Source organism: Mustela erminea, chromosome 16 (genome assembly GCF_009829155.1).
Source record: "Mustela erminea isolate mMusErm1 chromosome 16, mMusErm1.Pri, whole genome shotgun sequence".
In the NCBI taxonomy this organism is placed as follows: domain Eukaryota; kingdom Metazoa; phylum Chordata; class Mammalia; order Carnivora; family Mustelidae; genus Mustela; species Mustela erminea.
In genome coordinates, this window is record NC_045629.1 from 15,257,782 (window position 1) to 15,277,428 (window position 19,647).

The window sequence follows — 19,647 nt, forward strand, 5'->3', positions numbered from 1 at the left end:
CATAACTGGAAGCCTGTACCTCCCACCTCCCTTCACCCATTTTTCCCACTCCCCACCCCCACTCTCTGGCAACCACCACTTTGTTCTCTGCATTTATAGGTGCAGACTGCTCTTTATCTCCAGAACCAGTGGCATAAACCTAAGTGATTATGACTTGTTCATGGATTGCACAAGGATTCTCTAAGAAAGCAACAGCAAATGACGAATGCTTCCCAATGGAAGCCTGAATACCTTTTAAACCTTTCTCTAAAGAAAATAACATAATTGTTGATATGTTTGAACTGGTTCCAAATCTTTGTATGATGCGCTCTAAACACTTCTACCTCACTACCAAGCACTGTGTTTATTCTGTGGATGTACAGTACCCTCTGAAATGTTTAATGCTTTAGTGAAAAAAAAAATTAAAAGGGTGAGAAAGTTGTTTTAACTTGTCTAATTCATATTCTAAGATGAACAAGTATTTCAAAAGAAGTTTCAACTGACATGAATTCTGTTATATAAATATAAACCCATGCTAACTCTTTAAAATTGAGCAAGATCTATTTCATTAAATATGTGTTCACTTTCAGAGGGGCTGGCTCAGGATAAGAGAGAATAAAAAGACAAAGAAAATAGAATACTGCATAAACGTAGATTCGATGACTCTTTGAGCCACAACTAAGGAAACAGGGGGAAAAAAAAAGAATATTAGCAGTCAAGAATCCATTTCTAGAAGTAGAAAGGATTAGCTAAAGTTGAATTAGACACATACCCCCCGCAAAGCAGATGATTGAAAGTACACAGAAGAAAAGACAAAGACTAGCTCCTTGATTAGTAAGAAATTATATAGCGGTATACTATAAAAGAAGTAACTATTGAGCTGAGTGTGGTACGGTGGGTACACTTCTTGTGAATGGGATGCAATCAAGTATGTCCACCTACACAGTTCATGAACAACATTTCAAAGAATTCTAGAAATTCCTTCTTGTTTAATTCAAGAAGAAAATGGAAACAAGTTCGGAATTCTCACTAGAGAGAGGAAAGAACTTCTAAACATTCAATATTTGCTTAGATATTAGGAGAAAGCAGCTATTCTGGAATCATTTTCTTCTAAGTCACAGCTTTGTGAGTGTGAGCAGATAGAGCTAACCAGTGGTTCTCCGTGCATTGACTTGCTCACCCCTGAAGCTACCGTCCTATGTTCTCACTACCTTTACCTGCACACTTCAGGAAAAAATACACCAAATTCTCTCTTCTCAGTCCCCTCTATTCCTTGTAATCCAGTTTTCCACTCCTAATACTCTTGTGGTATTGCACTTTATGAAAAACTACCCTCCCACCCCCGCCCAACCAGTCATCAAATTCATTAGTCCTTTTTTACCAGGCTTTGAGTTTCTGGCCTTACCTCCTTCCCTGATTCTCCCTTCTGTTGGCTTGACTTGCTGTCTCTCTCCAGGCTGTCCTCATGCCTTGCAAGCCCTTCTGCTTTGATTTCATGTTTATCTTCCCCCTCCTTGCTTTCTTCTTCTTTGTTCCCCAAAACAGTCCTTTGGTAATCACTTACACTTGCATAAAAACAGATATCATTGTTTATATCTTTTAAATTATAAAGAAAATGACAAAGATACCAGTGGCCAATTTTCTTAACCACGATGGGTTTATATCATCACATAATATTCTAACTCCAAGAACTGAAAGAGAAATGATATTTGAGCTACTTAAAATTATTTTAAAGATTCCTTTGTTGATCAACCGTTTAGCATTAACCCATGTATTTCAAAACTACAGGTTTTGGTGTGGTAACAAAAAGCTTCAACAAACCAAGTGATCTTCTGTATTTATTTATTTTTCTTTATAAAGAACACTATTATAGTTTTCTGTGCTGCATTTCCTCTGATGTGCCTCATATAGGAAATTGATTAATCATATGTTAAGGGTTTTTTTCAAATGTTTGAAATCTAGCCACTGAAGGGGCTTGAAATCAGACACAAACTTGCAATACAATTTTACACCAAATCGAAGTTAGAAGTTTGAACTTTCAGTATACTTTGATACTACTGATGTTCTCATTCTAATTTTAATACAGCCATTGCAAAAAACAGTACAGTTTATAAATATTTATAGTGCCAACAAATTAAGTGAGAACTACACAGAGAGATTTTATGAGTGTAACAAATCTGTATCATGAGTTCATAAATTCACTTTTGTTTTATTTGTGTAATATAAATTTTAGTCCAAGTCATATTGAAAGGAATTTAGAGTCCAGCAATAGAAAAGGCCACTGGTTAAGAATGCTTAAAGAGTAGAAATTGCTATGACTTTTGAGATCACGCCAGTTCATCCTGAACCTAATGAATTCTATTAAAACGGAAATAATAGTTTTTCGGTTGTGATCAGGGCTAACTGTAAGAGATTAAATCTGATGGTCAGGAAAGGGAGCAGTCAGTGTGCAGTTTTGCTGCAGGTAAATTGCCTTGTATTAAACCGAATTCACTAGCTAAAGCAATTATTTTTCTATAATATTTTCCCTTCAGAGGGCACTGCAAATGATACATGTAGCAAACCGAGAACCAAGGGGGAAAAAAAAGATGTAAAATGTTCTATTATCAATAAAGTGCTGTAACTGTGAAGGTAACTGAATGATAGGTGTAACAAACCAACAACCCAAAAAAGAAAAAAAAAAGATGTAAAATGTTTTAATAGCGATCTAATCAGAGGCATACTTACAATAGTAGTGTTTTGGTTTTTTTGTTTTTTTTGTTTTAACCCACAAGGGTCCTAGGGCTCTCCAAGCAATAGAAATTGACTGAAGCCATGCTGAAGTTCCAGAAAAGGCTTTTTATTGGGACTTATGCCCCAGCACAAGGGAGGTAGCAGAAAGGAAAGGGTCTTTCAGACTGGATTTCAGAACAAAGGCCCGCAAACTTTGTAAAGGAGCTGAGGCAGGAAAGGACTGATGTTCAAGCATGTAGAGATGGGAATTTCTTGGCACCTGCGCACTTGCGTGTCATGCTTCTTCATGTATCATGTGTCTAATTAGAATGTTCATAACATTATAAAGGGGGAAGGAGGGGAAAGTAGGTGAAAGGTCAGCTCTGGGGTCTGTCTTGGCACAGACTGGTTTGGTTTGGTCTTCACCAGTCTTCACAGTGGAGTCCCTCTTTCGGTGAGCATCCTGCTTCCTCATTCCTGCTAGATATGCTACTCAGGAGGTACTGAGGGGCCCCGGTGGCTCAGTCCTTAAGGATCTGCCTTCAGCTCAGGTCATGATCCCAGCGTCCTGGGATTCAGCCCCACAATGGGCTCCCTGCTCAGTGGGAAGCCTGCTTCTCCCTCTCTCACTCCCCTTGCTTGTGTTCCCTCTCTCACTGCCTGTCCCTCTGTCAAATAAATAAATTAAAGAAAAAAAAGAAGAGGTATAGAGTTTCCGCTACCAAGGAATGTTGGATTTTGTGGTCAGCGTTCAGGGGACCTGTGTTGGGTCCCTGCCTTGTCTCCATTTAAATTGAGGGAAATCTAAAACTGCAGAGTAACTTTTCCTACTCGCATGAACTGAACATATTTCTTACCTCATGATTCATGTTCACAGACAGCGGGGAATAACAGGGAGTCCTTGCTCGGGGAGGTCTCACACTGTTTGCTTCCAGCCCCCACCACATATAAGTTTAAGAGCTTTCCATTTCACACTAGTTCCAAAATCAATTTTTGGCCCTTAGAATTGTCCTATGCCGTTGAGGTCGGGACTGTCCTTATCCCACTGAGGTGAGGATGAGCATCGTTTGTATTGTGCAGTCATGAGGCAGCCCCTGGGCTTCTGAGCTAAGACCATCATGTCCCCGTGGCACTAGTGAGTTCGGGAGCTTCCTCATGGTGGTGGCTGGGAAATCAACAAAAGCGGACACCCTCCCGCTCCTGGGGCTTCCCTGCAGGTGCAGTGTCCTGGTCCTGGGTGTTGGGGGAGGCGGGTTGCTCCCCATCATCATGCTTGCTCCTTCTGGCTCCACCGTCCAGCTGTAACTTTTAGGTTATTTGAAAGTCGAGATCCTGGCTCCTCCTGTATTTTTTCTAATCTATTGTTATGGCAAAAACCGTATGCTCTTAGTTGTTCAAGGCTGACATTCCCCCAAAATACTAAAAAGCCTCCTTTGAGGATTAAACACCTGGGCTGTTGTCTCTGCTAAAAGCTTAGACAGCTTATTTTGATATGTAAATGTCAAAGATTGCCTTCTTTGTTCTTTCACTCTGGCTGTCAGAGGTATTTTCTGGAAAAAAGGGAAGAGGAAGCACCCAGCTCTCTTTTTAGGGTTTGAGGACTTATAGGGATTTGAGGGAGAACAGAGTAGGTAAAGGGATAGCACAAACTTCATAGCTGGAAGTACAGACTGCATAGGATCAGGTCTGGGGGTCTCTCATTAAAGAAGCAATTTATTTAATTTATTCATTAGATTGGGCAATCTATTGCCCAATCTGTCTTAGTTTCTCATGGCTGGTCTATAACAAGATACTACAAACAGAAACTTACTCGCACGGTTCTGGAGGCCAGAATTCTGAAATCAGTTTCGCGGGTCTGAATTCAAGGTGCTGACAGGGCCGTGTTCCTTCTGGAGCTCTAGAAGAGAATCCTTCCTTATCTCTTCCACCTTTCCTGGGCTTGTGCCCCTGTTACTCCTCCTTCTGCCTGCATGCGCACACTGCCTTCTCCTGTTCTTCCTCGTGTCAGATCTCCCTCAGACTCCCTCTTACAAGGATACAAGTGATTACATTTAGGGCCCACTCAGATCATCCAAAAGAAGGGAAAATTCACAGGTTCCAGGGAGTAGGATATGAATGTCTTTTGGGAGGACTGTTATTCAGCTTATTATAAACTGGGTTGGTAATAGTACCTGCATGAATATTAAAGGAGATACAAGTATGAAAAATGCTTAGAACAATGTCTAGCATGCAAAAAAGCACTCATTAACTGTTAGCCCACGATGGTGATACTGATGATGAAGAACAAGAAAATGCAGAAAGGTTTCAAACTGAACAAAATAATTTTTAAAATGAACGAATGTATGGGTCTTGTCTCTGGATTTTTGTGTGGGCTAAAATTAAAATGTTACTTTTCAAAGGACTGTATCTCTATATTAAACAATTGTAATCCAATAGTTTGGGCATATGGCATACACAGTCATTTGTGGTTCTGTCTTTTGTTATTTTTCACTTGAAATTTAAACAATTTTGCTCATCTGGAATTCTTCCTCTTTTTTTTTTTACTTTTTTTTTTACTTTTTTTTTTTTTTACTTTTTTTTAAATTTAAATTCAATTAGCTGGCATACAGAACATCATTAGTTTCAGATGTCATGTTCAATAATTCATCAGTTGCATACAACACCCAGTGCTCATGTACCCTCCTTCATGCCAGTCACCCAGTTATCCCTGATTTCTTCCTAAGGTTGAAAACCAAAGATGTGATATAATGGCATTGTCTCCTTTTGCTCTTCTGTCTTTTGCCCACCCAGGATACAGATCTGATGACATTCAACATTTCTGTACACCGGTCATGGTGGCGGGAACATGGGCCCGGCTGTGTCCGAAGAGTGCTGCCTCCATCGGCCCACGGCATGATGGACGACTACACGTACGTCTCCGTCACAGGCTGCATTGTTGATTTCCAGTACCTAGAGGTCATCCACAGTGCTGTCCAGATACTCCTCTCGGTAAGTAACATGTTTGTATCATCTGATCTAGACTCTCTTTCATTGGCGTTTTGTAAGTAAACCTCTGCTCACAAACATCTGGTAGGTAAAGCCTTAAATAAGCACATGGAGAACATCCTTTAAACAATGGAAGTAACAGCGAGTATCCTAAATCAGCTCTACTTAATGAGGCTACATCTTTTCCTCCTGGTATCCACTCTGTTTTAGAACTAGTTAGTTGCTGCAGTTCTAACCATACATACCATTGAAGGAAATAGCATCGCTGTCCCCCAGAAGTAGCCTTGTACATTCTCTACTTACACTTCTGCTACTACTTCTACGTCGAAAGCATTCTTTAACTAATAGTTCCGGAGGAAGAAGGATGCAAACACACTCAATGGCTTGCTCACTCATATTTCACATAATAAATCCTTAAGAAAACAAATCCCTCCAAAGAGTTTTCTACATTGTAGTGCCTAACATTTGGTGTCTTGATATAATTCCTAGAAAGGAGCAGAGAGAAGAAATGGCTTGAATAGACCACACAAGGTGTATGTGTCGGGAATCTGTTTGTTTCTTCTACCAGATTGTCCCACCTACAGTTTGATTCCATGTGGACTGACATTAACTTAAGATATATACCATCATCAAGAATGGTGTTCATTTGAGATCCAGCAAGGACTTGGCATGTTGAGTCGATGTGTAATAAAGCCATTCTCAATCACACTTTTTATACAAACCAACTATCCATCTCAGTCCTTTTGTCCAACTGGCTAGAGGTAGAGTCAGAAAAAAAAGATACAGGCTCAATAGTGAATAAATAGACAACAGAAATAGAAGAGGTGTATGTCAGTGAAGAACGTACCTTGGAATTATTTCTAGAAAGAAAGTTGAAAAATCCTTACTCTCCCTTATCTACTGCTGCATAACAGACCACTTCAGAATGGAATGACTTTGAGCAGTATAAATGTATGGCTTAGAGCTCTGTGGGTCAGGAGCTTGGGCAGGGTTTAGCTGAGGAGTTCTTCTGGTCCACATCATATGCTACAGGTTTCATTCCTATGATCCTTTCAACCAGGAGCTCTGCTGGGCCTAGAATATCCAAGAAAGCCTCATGCATATGTCTGGTGCTGGCTGTTGGACCACAGTCTCCTCCACAGCCTCTTCCTCCTCTTCCATCTTGTCTTTTTGCAGAAACTTCACAGGCTTTCTTATAGCAAGGCACCGAAGTTCCAAGAGAAACCCAACTTGTAGGCATTTATCAGGCATCTACTTGAGTAATGCTGACTATAGCAAGTCAAATGACCAAGCCCAAGCTGAGTGAAGGGGGGCGGCTATAAAAAAGTGACAATACCAGGAGCCATGGCTCATTTGGGGCCACCAATGTAGCGATCTCACCTCACTTGTACAATGTATGAATTATTGTTCTTTGATCTGCATATGTAAGTCCTAAAAAAGTGTTTTAGAGCACATTTAAAATACAACTTTCTAGAAAGATGAAACACTAGAATAAAAAAATCAAAGCTTATTTAGGGTTCTAGTTCAATTAAAGGCGAATTCTGTACTTGATTAAAAATAGAAAAAGGTTGGGCCTCAATATTTAGGAATTTTTTTTTTTGGCAGATATAGCAGGGAATCTGATTATTCTTGGTTTCTATATATTGCCAAATGTCAATAGATGCTTATCAGTCTTTTCCTATTTTCTGGTCATTCTTTAATCTCCTAGAGGTTACATATGAAACTGTGGCAGATATATATGTTTAAATGATTGTTTTAAAAAAATATAGAGGTAAATTATCTTAAAAATTTTCAATCTATTTTAAGGTACACAACTACTTTATTATTATACACTAGATTCCTGTTCTTTTTTGTTTTAATTCTGAAGCATTTTTCTAGAATTTTTCATATCTGGACAGATCTCCCTCCTTTTAAAAATTATTCATAGTAAATTGCTAAACCATTTTGTGGAATGATAGCATAATATTCAAACATTTTATAATGCAGCAGAATACCATGGAATCAAAAAGTCATTTCTCCATATCAAATGAATGACAAGGTTACAGTATTTATTCAATAAGGGCCTGAATTGGCACCTAAAAACATACACTAAGGAGAAATATAAATAAAATAGATGTTGCCACCTAAAAGTACTCATCAGTTATAAATTAATTCCTTGACATATTCAAAACTGTCCACCAGCATGTAACGGTCCTGATTATAGAAGTCAGCCTTCCAGCAATAAAAGGATTAGTTGCTCATCTCTGACTTTTCTTGGGTAATACACCTGTGAGATATGATTTCCAATATTTTATCTTTTTTATATTAAAATAGAATATACCCTGAAATTGTTTCACAGCTGTGAAATTATTTATTATTGTGTGGTTATATGGGCTTTCTATATTTTCCACTTATTTCATATAAATGTGTTTACAATTATTAGAATTGCAATTTTTAATGTGGTGACATGGGAGCAACTGCTGTAGCAGTCGCCTAGCATGTGCTGAGACGTCCGTCTTATTCCTGAAAAGGAGGGTGATGGTTGCAGTATTTAACAGCCTGTGTTGTATGGGCAACAACTTGGCAAAGGGATAAAGCGGTTTGAGATGGGGCAATACCCTGGAGGCCTGTTGAACCAGGGGGTGCAGGGAGAAGGGGGAAGACCCCTTGTCATCGTGCTGGAGGTGCAGAAAAATCTAGAAGGATGCAGGAGAGGACAATGGAAGTGGGCAGGATTATGGAGGGAAGTCCTGGGATTCGAAGGCAGCAGCTCTCTGGCAAAGGGAGAGGAAAGTATTTGAATGATTAACCCATGGATACAGCTCTGCTTTGCTGATGAATCCTAACTGTATTGTTCCACCTGAGAGTAGTGCTTGGAACTGGAAAACATGAAATCCCAGTCGTAAACATCTACAGGGACTACATACAAGCCTGACAGAAAGAAACCAACAACAACAACAACAACAACAAAAATAGCAGAATTTGGCAAGAAGACAACCACCTGGTATTCCCTGTGGGACCACGTGCCACAACTGTCCCCAGTACCGGAGCTCCAGCTTCCACCCTGGATCAGTGCTGCTGTCTCTGCACAGCAGCTTCTTGTCTTGGGCTTCCCTCACTGGCCTCCTGGATGAGCAGGAAAGGGAGTGTAGAAGGCAAAGAGGGGGTTCCTGTGGCCCTGATCTCTCCAAAGCCCCTAGCGGGCTCTTGCAAATTGTCAGAACATCAACTTAAACTTCAGGGTAGAATCCAAAGAGAAACTGTGGACAGTATGGGGAGAGGAACAAAATCGAATCCGTGGAGGAGATGACGTGTTAAGAGCAGTAGCCAAGATCAAGCCATGTGATGATGTTAGTCCCTCCTCTCTGTGAGCACTGCCCCTGCCCTCGGTTCTTTTGCTCATCATTTCTACCGGAAGGACGGCCAGTGACTTCCCAGAGAGTTGATAGTCTTTCTGCCCCCAGTTCTGTCTCACCCACCATCACATGTGTACTTGCTCCCCTGGGGGGGAAGATTACCAAGTGCCAGTCTGATCACTCACTTGCTTTCTGATCACCAGCCAAAGATTCCCATAGGAATATATTGCTATTACTGATGTTCCTACTATAATTGCTCTGTGCCTCTCCCTGTCCTATCCCAGTTGGTCCTTCAGAGGCCAAGGTCTCTATCCTGGTGGGCTGTTGAACTCTTAGGTCTTTAATCCCATACCTGACATCCATTTCCTGAATGAAAAATGTCTTTTCCACCATCTTCATAAGACACTCAATCATGAATTTTTATTCTGAGGACTAAATGTTTACTTAATATGTATTTATTTTCCTCATTCTGGTTCCCTAGAACTCGTTCCTCTCATGCCTCTTGAGAGCATTTGGCTGACTGAATAAATTTCATATTTTCATGAAAAATTTCAGAATTATCAGAGTGAAACAATGATTGAAGGAGCAAGTGAAAGGCCAGTAGCACGCTCCTGAACGCTGTGGCTTTGACTCCTTATTTACCTCATATCCCTAATGCCTATGGCTCTACCTAACACAGAGAAGCTATTCATTCAGAGTTGTTGAGTAAACTGTATATATTTTCTCGACTTTAGTTTTACAAAACACAAAGTGCATAATTTTTAAACCTTGAATGTAATTTACTGAGGCTATGTCTTAATTTTGTTTCATACCATTTGGTAAAGAAAACCTATCCAAACAACATGTTTCCAAGTTATTTCTGATGCAGATGTTATTTGTTTGGAGTTGGGGAGAGTACCGAGGTGCAGGGAAAGTGAAAGTCAATCCACTCCAAGACCGTAAGTCTCCCTGTGAATTCATTCTTCTGCATCTATGTGTTATTGAGAGGGCCTTTACTAGCTTAGTTACTTTACTCCCATTAAGGAGAACAGCAAAACAGTTTCTGGTGAAAATATAAAATTATGTCCAATTAAATTCCAAACCCTACCCTGTACATATTTTTAAATCAGATTTCCATTCTGGAAACGTAACACCACAGATTTAAAGAAGAAACATATATATGAAATTAAATGCTACAACCTAAAAGACAGCACTTCCTTTTTCCACTGGAGAATATAGATAAAATATTTCTAATTGAAAGAATCTCTATAACCAGTTAATCTCATTCTACAGTATCATATTTTATTTATTTAATTACCAAACATCTGAACATGAAATCTTACAAAAGTTGAAATGAAACAAGTAACTAAAAGTCATATTCATATCACATATGATAAGCAAAGGCTCATTATCAATAACATATGGGGAAGTCATTTAAATAAATAATAAAAACAATGAAATTGAATCATTAAGTTAATGAAGAATATAAACAAATGTAATCACAAAGGAGAAAATCCAAATGGTACACAAAGGTGTAAAATGTGATTATTTTCAATAGTAACTTGATATGTGCAAATTAAACTTACACTACTTTAACAACTTTAAAAAAAAATTAACACATAACATTGAAGTAGATTTTTACCAACTTACTGGTAAAGACATTCTTTATTGCAAAGCCCATTAAAATGTCTGTACCTTTGGCCCTGTAAGCTCACTCAGTGGAATTTCTCCTGAGAAAATAATTCAATAGAAACAAAGAGCTGTCTGCATGATACTCTTTTCGCTGTTATGTATGATAGCAAAACTAGGTATGTCTACGCATATCCTGTTCAAGATAGTATAACAATTTACAGTACATCAACATGATCAGTAGATAGATAGCAATAACTATGATAATTTTATATAAAGTTTTATATTAAAACATGGAAAAGAATTTGTGATTTAAATAAGCAGTCAAGGATAAGATGTAAGAGGCAAAAAACAGATGTGGAATTATGTGTTTTCTCCCAGAATGTTTTTAGGTATTGTGTCACGTTTTTAACATACTGTTAAATCGTCACGTGATTTGCATAGAAGACTGGATGGGATGTTATAGATGTTTTTCTTGGATCATTAAACATTCCTCAATCATAATATTTACATGACCATTTGGAGGCACTCTTAAATCTATAGTTACTACAAGTTATTTCGTTTTAGTGGATTCCTCAGTTCTGAGGTTAATAATAATGAATATGCAACTTAAGGTTCTTTTTCAATTTTTGGCATTAATTATTTGCTGGCAAGTAGATCCATATGCTCATGATAACTATTAAATAATAGGTAGATAGATACATACATACATACATTATACATACATGCATAAAGATAGATTTTTTTTAAGAGCTTCTTTTTTAAAACTGGTAGACAAATTCTAATCTCTAAACCTGAAGAGATCTTTAAAACTCACATTACCTATCTCTCTTTGGAGATATTTTTACACATATACTGTCTTTTTTTTTTTTTTAAGATTTTATTTATTTGTTTTTGACAGAGAGAGAGAACAAGAAGGGGGAGTGGCAGGCAGAGGGAAACGGAGAAGCAGGTTCCCGCTGAGCAAGGAGCCCAATGCGGGGCTCGATCTCAGGACCCTGGAATCACGACCAGGGCCAAAGGCAGCTGCTTAACCGAATGAGCCACCCAAGCGCCACACACGTATTGTCTTGAATCCTCACTGTCAACATATTCTCCTTCATATGTGATAGGTGACGAGTCTCGCTCTTTAACGTCTTTGGAGGCTGTCCCATGGTCAGACCTGGGGCCCAGAACACTTCGAGAATGGCTTTTCCATCATCCCCATTCTGTTTGCATTTCAATCTATCTGGTCATGTCAGTGTTCATCACTGTTTTCTGCCTTCATATCAAATGCATTCAGCTTAAAGATAAATTAAAACTCAATAGGGTGAAAAGTAACATGAGACCACAAGGTATCCTGCAGAATCTTTATCCTCAAAAGGCTGTGTAGATACCCGTTCCATCTGCTTAGAGTAAATGCCTCAGTGACAGGAGCAGATAATACTATTGCTAAGTCAGTAACATATGCTCACACAGTTTAAGAATGCAAGTCGAAAGACAAGCTTTGAAATAAGTTCCAATTGCTATCAATTATACGCCTCCAAACATGTAAATAGAGTGAAATGTGGCTTTTTTGTTGTTGTTTTATTTTTGTGTTAACATTTACATTTGTTTAACAAGCTCCCAATATGTTTGGAGCTCCTCTGAGTGCTTTGCAAATATGAACTCATTTAATCTTTAAAAGGACCCAAGAAGAAAGTATTATTTTATTCATTTTTCAAGTTTGAAAGCCCAGATGTACAGAGAAATTAATTTTCCCAAGGTCACACAGCTTATAATAAGCGAAGCTGACCTCACACCCAGGCAGATGGAATCCAGAGTGCATGGTCTTAACTACTTTGTCATGCTTCCTTAGGATATTGGAAAGAGCGCTTCCCATTTCCTTATAGCTCTTTTTTTTTTTTTTTTTTTTTTAAAGATTTTTATTTATTTATTTGACAGAGAGAGATCACAAGTAGGCAGAGAGGCAGGCAGAGAGAGAGGAGGAAGCAGGCTCCCTGCTGAGCAGAGAGCCCGATGTGGGACTCGATCCCAGGACTCTGAGATCATGACCTGAGCCGAAGGCAGCGGCTTAACCCACTGAGCCACCCAGGCGCCCCTCCTTATAGCTCTTTGCTGAGGTCTATCTTTCAGAGCTGTTTAGGCCCTGAATCTCTTCTGTGTTGGTGAGTTTACTGACAGCTCCAGTATTTTTAAAGTAAAATAGAGCAATGAATAATTATCCAATAGTTATATGACTTATAAAAGGAATAGTTCAAAATGTTTCCTTTACCCTTGAAAATATCTTTTTTAAAGATTTAATTTGTTTATTTATTTGAGAGAGAGAGAGAGAGAGTGCACACGTGAGGGGAGGAGGAGAGGGAGAGGGAGACACTCTCAAGCAGACTCTGGAAGCACAGAGCCCAACCACTTCTGGGAATCACTCTTTCCCAGGAAATCTATTTTTATATGAAATAGATGGTTTCTACCTGTGCCAAAATGTGAGCAATTTCTAAGTGCTACCTGAAATTATTAGTATTTAGATTAGTTATTCCCTGTCCAGCATATTGGGTCTCTATGTATTCATTTCTAGCCTCAGAAAACTGAGTCAACAGTCCATGCAGAGTTCCATAAAGGAATCAGTTATTGTACCATCAAAATATTGGGAAGGGTTTATGGTTGTGGGGGAAGAATTGCCATGTTAACAACACCAAAAGGGTTTTGGCTAAGACATTTGTGTTCAGGAACCAGGAGTATGCCTGGTCAGTAAAACTGCTTGTGTTTCAAAGTGTTTGTCTGAACTCTAATTTTAAGTAACATCTTTCTTGTTATTCATGTCTTAGCAGTGTACTCACTCTTTCTTTGAAAGGGGCATACATTTTTTAAAGGGTTTACTGAAATATAATTCACATATCATACAAACCACCCATTTAAAGCATACAGTTCAGTCATTTTCAGTTTATTCACAGATAGGGCAACCAACACCATTGTCAATTTCAGAACATATTCATCACCTTCAAAAGAAACCTTGACCCGTTAGCTATTACCACCTATCCTTTCTTCCTCCCCAATCCTAGGCAACAACTACTCTACCTTCTGTCTTTATGGATTTGCCTATTCTGATCTTTCCATATAAATGAAATCATTTATTATGTGGTTTTTGTGTGTCTGGCTTCTTTCATTCTGAATGTTTTCAAGGTTCACTCATGTTGTATGTAGAAGAACTATATTCCTTTTAATGGCTGAATAATACTCTATCATATATTTACTTCTAATATTTTTGTCTGTTATAATACAAGTACAATATTAAACAAAATTGTCAGAAATGCACTTAAATGCATAAATCCCTTACCTGCTCACTGATGGAATTTGGCTCAATCTACCATATATTTTGTCTACATATATATCCATGTTTTGGAAACCTCCAGATTACAGATAGCAATTCTCAGCTCTTATAGACATTTGGTCTTACATAAATCTATTACTAATATCATAGCATCTGGGGTTTTAACCACCTAAAACATGTATGCATTTAAAGTTCATATTCTTCTTATGCCATGGCATTCTCCTTAATGGTGTATGTATGATTGGATTTTATTCAGTATGTTAATCAGTTATCACAGACATTTATGTCTCAAACAACAAATTCCATACCATTTCCAAACAACCAAATTAAGTCTCACAAAGGACCAGATACTCATGATTATCCCAGACATGTTTGCAGGTTTCTATAAATTATTACTGCCCTACTTGTTTCAAATAATCTGCTAAACATTGATTATTAAATGCAAAAGTGAGTTATGACATTTGGTAGACTTAAATACAATTTCATCAGAGAAATGCAAAGCTTAATTAGAAATCATATCTAGCACAAAAACCATTATATAGAAAATCTGAGATATGTTTAATAATTAATCAAAGCAAACATTGTGACTTGGGCTTATGGAGATATTAGAAGCAAGAAAGCTAATTTTATTGATGCTTTGCTTAGGGTAATTTAATGTCATTCAGCTGTTGGCAGACATTTCATCTTTAGCCCTAGGTAGGATTAATTATTAGGGAAAAAGAAAAATAGCTTTCATAATAATAATAAGGATTATTTCAAAAAGGTTTACATTCTCCTTTTAGAAAGATCAAATTTTGTACAAATTCCATAAAGAGCATCTTTTGTCATATCTCATGTTCTTTCTAGATGAAAACAAGCAGTATATCATTCATTCAGCGATACATACTCAGTAAGTCCCCTCTTCTACACAAAGCACTGTGCTAGGAGGCTTGGGGAGGAAAGGATGGAGATAAACCAAACAAGCAGAATCTGACATGATCCTCCCCATGGTATGATTCAGTCTACTAGGGAATATTGGTACACAAGCGAAATGTCAGCGTTCAGATGCCCAAAGGGATAGAGAGCCAGGACTTTGAACTTGCAGGACAAGTTTTGTAACTGGCTTTGTGTTATTTGCTAAGAAATATTGTCGCAACATTTATACTGAGACTCGCTTGCTCAGCAAGGTTGTGGAGAGAAAAACTCTGGCCCTTGACTTCCTCTAAGTATCTATCCAAAAAGGACTTAATGATTATAAATGGTCAAATTGGTTTAGTCAATACTTATCAGAGTAGCCAGAGAAGATGTCTTTTAGGAAGCGGCATTTGAGCTGAGCTACAAATGAAGTCAATTGGCATGGGGCTAGGAATAGTCCAGAGGATATTCTGCCGAATAGGTATACAGAATAGGTACACAGCAGAAAGGTACACATGGCCAGAGCCTAGAGAGCAAGCAAGTGAGTGGTGAGTGATGAAATGAGAGAAGGTAGGCGTTAGAGAAGGCATGGCACAGAATTCGAGTTAGATTGTAAGACACTGGCAAGGTACTATGGTGTTTCAACCAGGACAGTGGTATGATCTATGTTTAGGAAAGCAGCTTTGGAGCTGTTTGAGGAATGGATTGGAGAATAAGAATGGAAGAAAACAAGTCAGTTTGTCGGCTATTCCAATAGACCACCTGAGAGCGGATGGTGACTTGAACTTGAGTAGAAATGCTTAGACAAGAGTCCTTGTAGGACAAGCGCAAGTGACATGTGAGGAAAAGGAAGAAGGAAGGATGGAACTTAGGGTTTGTATTTGAACAATAGGGTAGATAATGCTGCTAGTTCCTGAGCTGAGTCTGGGAATCTTGCTCCGCCGGTAGCTTTTATCTCTGCTCGACATGTAAAATAATAGCAATCAAACACAGATCATTTTTTTGAAATAGTTTTAATAATTAAAGGAATATTTCCAGATCTACTGTGAAACTTAAACACAGTCTGCCTAAAAGAAGCACCATCTAGAGGTAGAAGGTATACCTTTTCAGGCTGAAAAATCATGCCATTCTAATTGTTAAAAATTATCATTTCATAATGGCTTAAAGCAATTAGTGCAGTATTGCCCTTTCACATTTAACTAAAAGTAAAACTGATAGCAAAAAAATCTATGAGGAAGGTGATGCTCTTTATTTAATCTGATCAGTGAAAATAGCTCTTTCATTTAAAATTGATTCATATAAAATTTGAGCAAATATTTGTAATGCATAATTATTACTTGGTAGCAAAGATAATCAGGAAGCCCTGTAGACAATGAAACATGAACAATTAAAATCTTTAGAATACACAAAGTTTTCAGTAATAAGCTAAACTAACCCAAATAAATAGAAAAGTGTGTTTTAATGCTTGGCTATAAAGGATTCTAAAGCCAGTGTTAGTAATAAAAAAAATCACAAGTATCATGGCTGGGTGTGCAACATGTGTCTTAGTATCTACTTCTGTAGTGTTATCTTGCATAATTTTCTCAAGAATAATGAAAAGTAGGCTTTCTTATCTCTAGTTATATATGAAGAAACTGACATAAAATAAATATTTTGTCCAAGGTCCTGTGGTCAGTGACTGGGGAGGGGACATCAAACCTGGTTCTTATAGATCCCAAAACTAATATTCTTATTGAAGATACTTCCTTAATACATAAAACAAAAGGTAACATAGATCTAAATATGTCTTTTCATGTATGCTTTGGAAAGATACTAAAGTTCTGAAGTATCAACTTGCAAATCTTGTTCATGTATTTCACAATTTTGTGTAAGTCCAAATCTTCAAACTGTGAGGTTTTTTTGTCTTACACAAAATGTGCTGGACAGAGGAAACATACTGGACAGAGGAAGCAAGTTCTATCCAATTATTATTAATATCCAATTATTCTTGTTAAAGGAGTAAATCATCAGATCAAAACCAAAACTACCAGGTAATTCTTTCAGATGGAGCTTTGGAAGATCTTTCTATACCTATGTGTGAATAGGAAACCATTCTGAGTTCTGAGACTGCGTGAAAAACAAAGAGGAAAATCAGTGGAGATTCAATTTATAAACGGATTTCAGTTTCTTAACCTAGAACACCTTTTCAACCTGTCAACACTTTCTTCACTTTCAGACTGATGGAATGACTATGCTTAAGCAAAATTCACCTGCTTCTAATCCAGAAGTGCATTCTCCTTTAACTCCTTCTTTTCTGGAGCAGATAGAGTATATTCAACTTTGATTTTCTTTCCTGATCATTTAGTCAATTTATATTTGTATAGGAGCTACACTGTAAGAAAGGAGTTAATAAAAATGTATATGACCAGAGGTTAATCAAATTGTTAATATGCAACTATATATATTTAATTCTAATTAAGTGAAACTTTGTCATCTCTTATATTAAAGTCAGTATTTTATATTTCATTTCAGCACATGATTTATTTCTATAAGATTAGTGCTTATATTCAACTAATAATATGTCTTACTTTTAGAATACATTTGGGGGCACCTGGGTGGCTCAGTGGGTTAAGCCTCTGCCTTTGGCTCAGGCCATGATCTCAGGGTCCTGGGACGGAGCCCCGCATCAGGCGCTCAGCTTGGCGGAAAGCCCACATCCCCCCCTCTCTCTGCCTGCCTCTCCGCCTCCTTGTGATCTCTCTCTCTCCCTCTCTCTTTCTGTCAAATAAATAAATAAAATCTTCAAAAAAAAAAAAAAAGAATATGTTTGGAAATGCAGTTAAAATTCCACTAATGCTATGGTCTGAATGTTTGTGTGCTCCGCCTCCCAACCACTACTTTTTATGTTGAAATTCTAACCTGCAAAGATGATAGTATCAGGAGGTGAGGCATTTGGAAGATCCTTAAAGCCATATGAATGGAGCCCACATAAATAGGATTAGTGTGTTATAAAAGAGGCTCCAGAAAGATCTTTAGCCCCTTCTACTGTGTGAGGACATAGTGAAGTGTTGGGAATGAACCAGGAAGAGGGCTCTCACTCAACAACACTGGCACCTTGATCTTGAACTTTCCAATCTCTAGAAATGTAAGAAATCAAACCTTTGTTGTTGGCTACCCCATCTGTGGTATTTTATTATAGCAGCTTGATTGGACTAAGACAACGGGGTGAGGCCAAAAGATTTATTTCTAAACTGTTCAGTTCTACTTTGGAAGTCACTTGAATCTTCATTGTTTGTTTTATTGCCGTAATAATTATCAGCAGCAAATATTAATTGATGATATACTTTTGGCCTTACACTTAACTCGGTAGATTCTCTCAGTATAACAGGTATAAGACATGTTGACACAGTCTTACACTGATGATTGTCGATGATTAGAAAGAATAACAGAAAAAAAGGAATGGATAATTATGTGATAACTATTATGTATAAGCTTTGTTCTACACACTTTATAAATATATAATCTTCTTAGCAATTTTATTATTATCCCCATTTTTCAAATAAGGAAAGTAAGGGGAAAAATGTTATATGCCATTGCCCAGAGTCACCGAGATAACACTCGGTAGAACTGAGATTTGAAACAAGGTACTCTGGCTCCAAAAGATACATGGCTGACAGCCTCTGGTCTTTATTTTGTAACAGAGATTGCCTTTAGAAATGGCTTCCAGTTAGATGTAACAGACATTTCAAATCCTCTTTGAAATTCAGACGTGGGAGATGATCTAAGTTCCCTGAAGTGAAACAAGACGTTCACTGCAGATAGTTGATTTAGGAGGTGATCCCAAGGAAGCACAAGGAGAAGGGAATGCAAAAGGCCAGTGAAGAATGGGTTGTTGAACAAGTTATTACTATGAGCTCAGAGCTCAGGTTCCTGGGGATCCACCTTCTTTGTTCTTTCTGTGTGTGTGTCTCCATCCTCCCAAGTTGAGTGCCACTCTAAGAATGTTAAATCCTGGTATTCTGGGATGCCCAGCCCAAGATGTGAGCAAGCTGTCTTGGGGCCAGAGAACCCTCTCAAGCCAAGAATCATGGAAGTCAGTACACAGGGGAACTGCCCACTGAAGTTTCAGGGTAACTCAAGGTGGGCCGAGGGACTAGGGAGTAGGGGATAACAGCACACACTATAGTAAGGAAGAGCAGGTATATATGGTCTTTTTCTGCCAACTTCCAGGTCCCTAACTTTGGATGACAGCACCTCAGTTGCCTTGTAGTTAGACAGCCGCACATGTAGTTAGACAGCCGCACATGTAGTTAGGCAGCTGCACTCTTTCCTTCTGCATGATGACGGTGCACTCTGGAGAGGGCAGGGCTGGCTCCACTGCCCTCCAGCTCAAGGGTAAAATAGGAATCCCAAGAATTTTCAATCAGCATAGTCCTTGCCCTGGACCCAGTGACTGGTTCACAGATAGTCATGTAAGCTTATTTCTGATACTCAGCTATGTAATTCTCAACTTTTAGGAAACATAAATTTTTCCTTTCTGAGGCTACTGAATTGGGAGGGCTTGGATGCAAGTCACCATTGTGTGGGTAGGGCCTATCTGAGAGAAAAAGAGATCTGTAAGAAAGGAAAGAAATACAGACACAGATGAGCACAGGCAGGCATCTAGTTCTGATTGAGCCCTAATCCAAACCAGCCCTACCAATGGACTTTTCAGTTACATGAATCAATAAAGTCTCTTTTTTGCTTAAGTTATTTTCGGAAGAATTTCTCCCACCTATACCACTTTTTTATAACATTTTTGAATGTCTGAACAGTATCTTAACATCTGAGGGTTTACTGCCTCATTAT

General features: G+C 38.3%; 1 protein-coding gene across 3 annotated transcripts in view; it reads left to right on the forward strand.

Moving 5' to 3' along the window:
• The window catches only part of NKAIN3 (sodium/potassium transporting ATPase interacting 3), a 621,391-nt gene that overhangs the window by 472,943 nt on the left and 128,801 nt on the right, over nucleotides 1-19,647 (forward strand). For all 3 annotated transcript variants that reach the window (XM_032316116.1, XM_032316117.1, XM_032316115.1), the window contains exon 4: nucleotides 5,482-5,679. In XM_032316116.1, coding sequence (XP_032172007.1) covers nucleotides 5,482-5,679 — 198 coding nt within the window. The remainder of the gene's footprint in view (nucleotides 1-5,481; nucleotides 5,680-19,647) is intronic.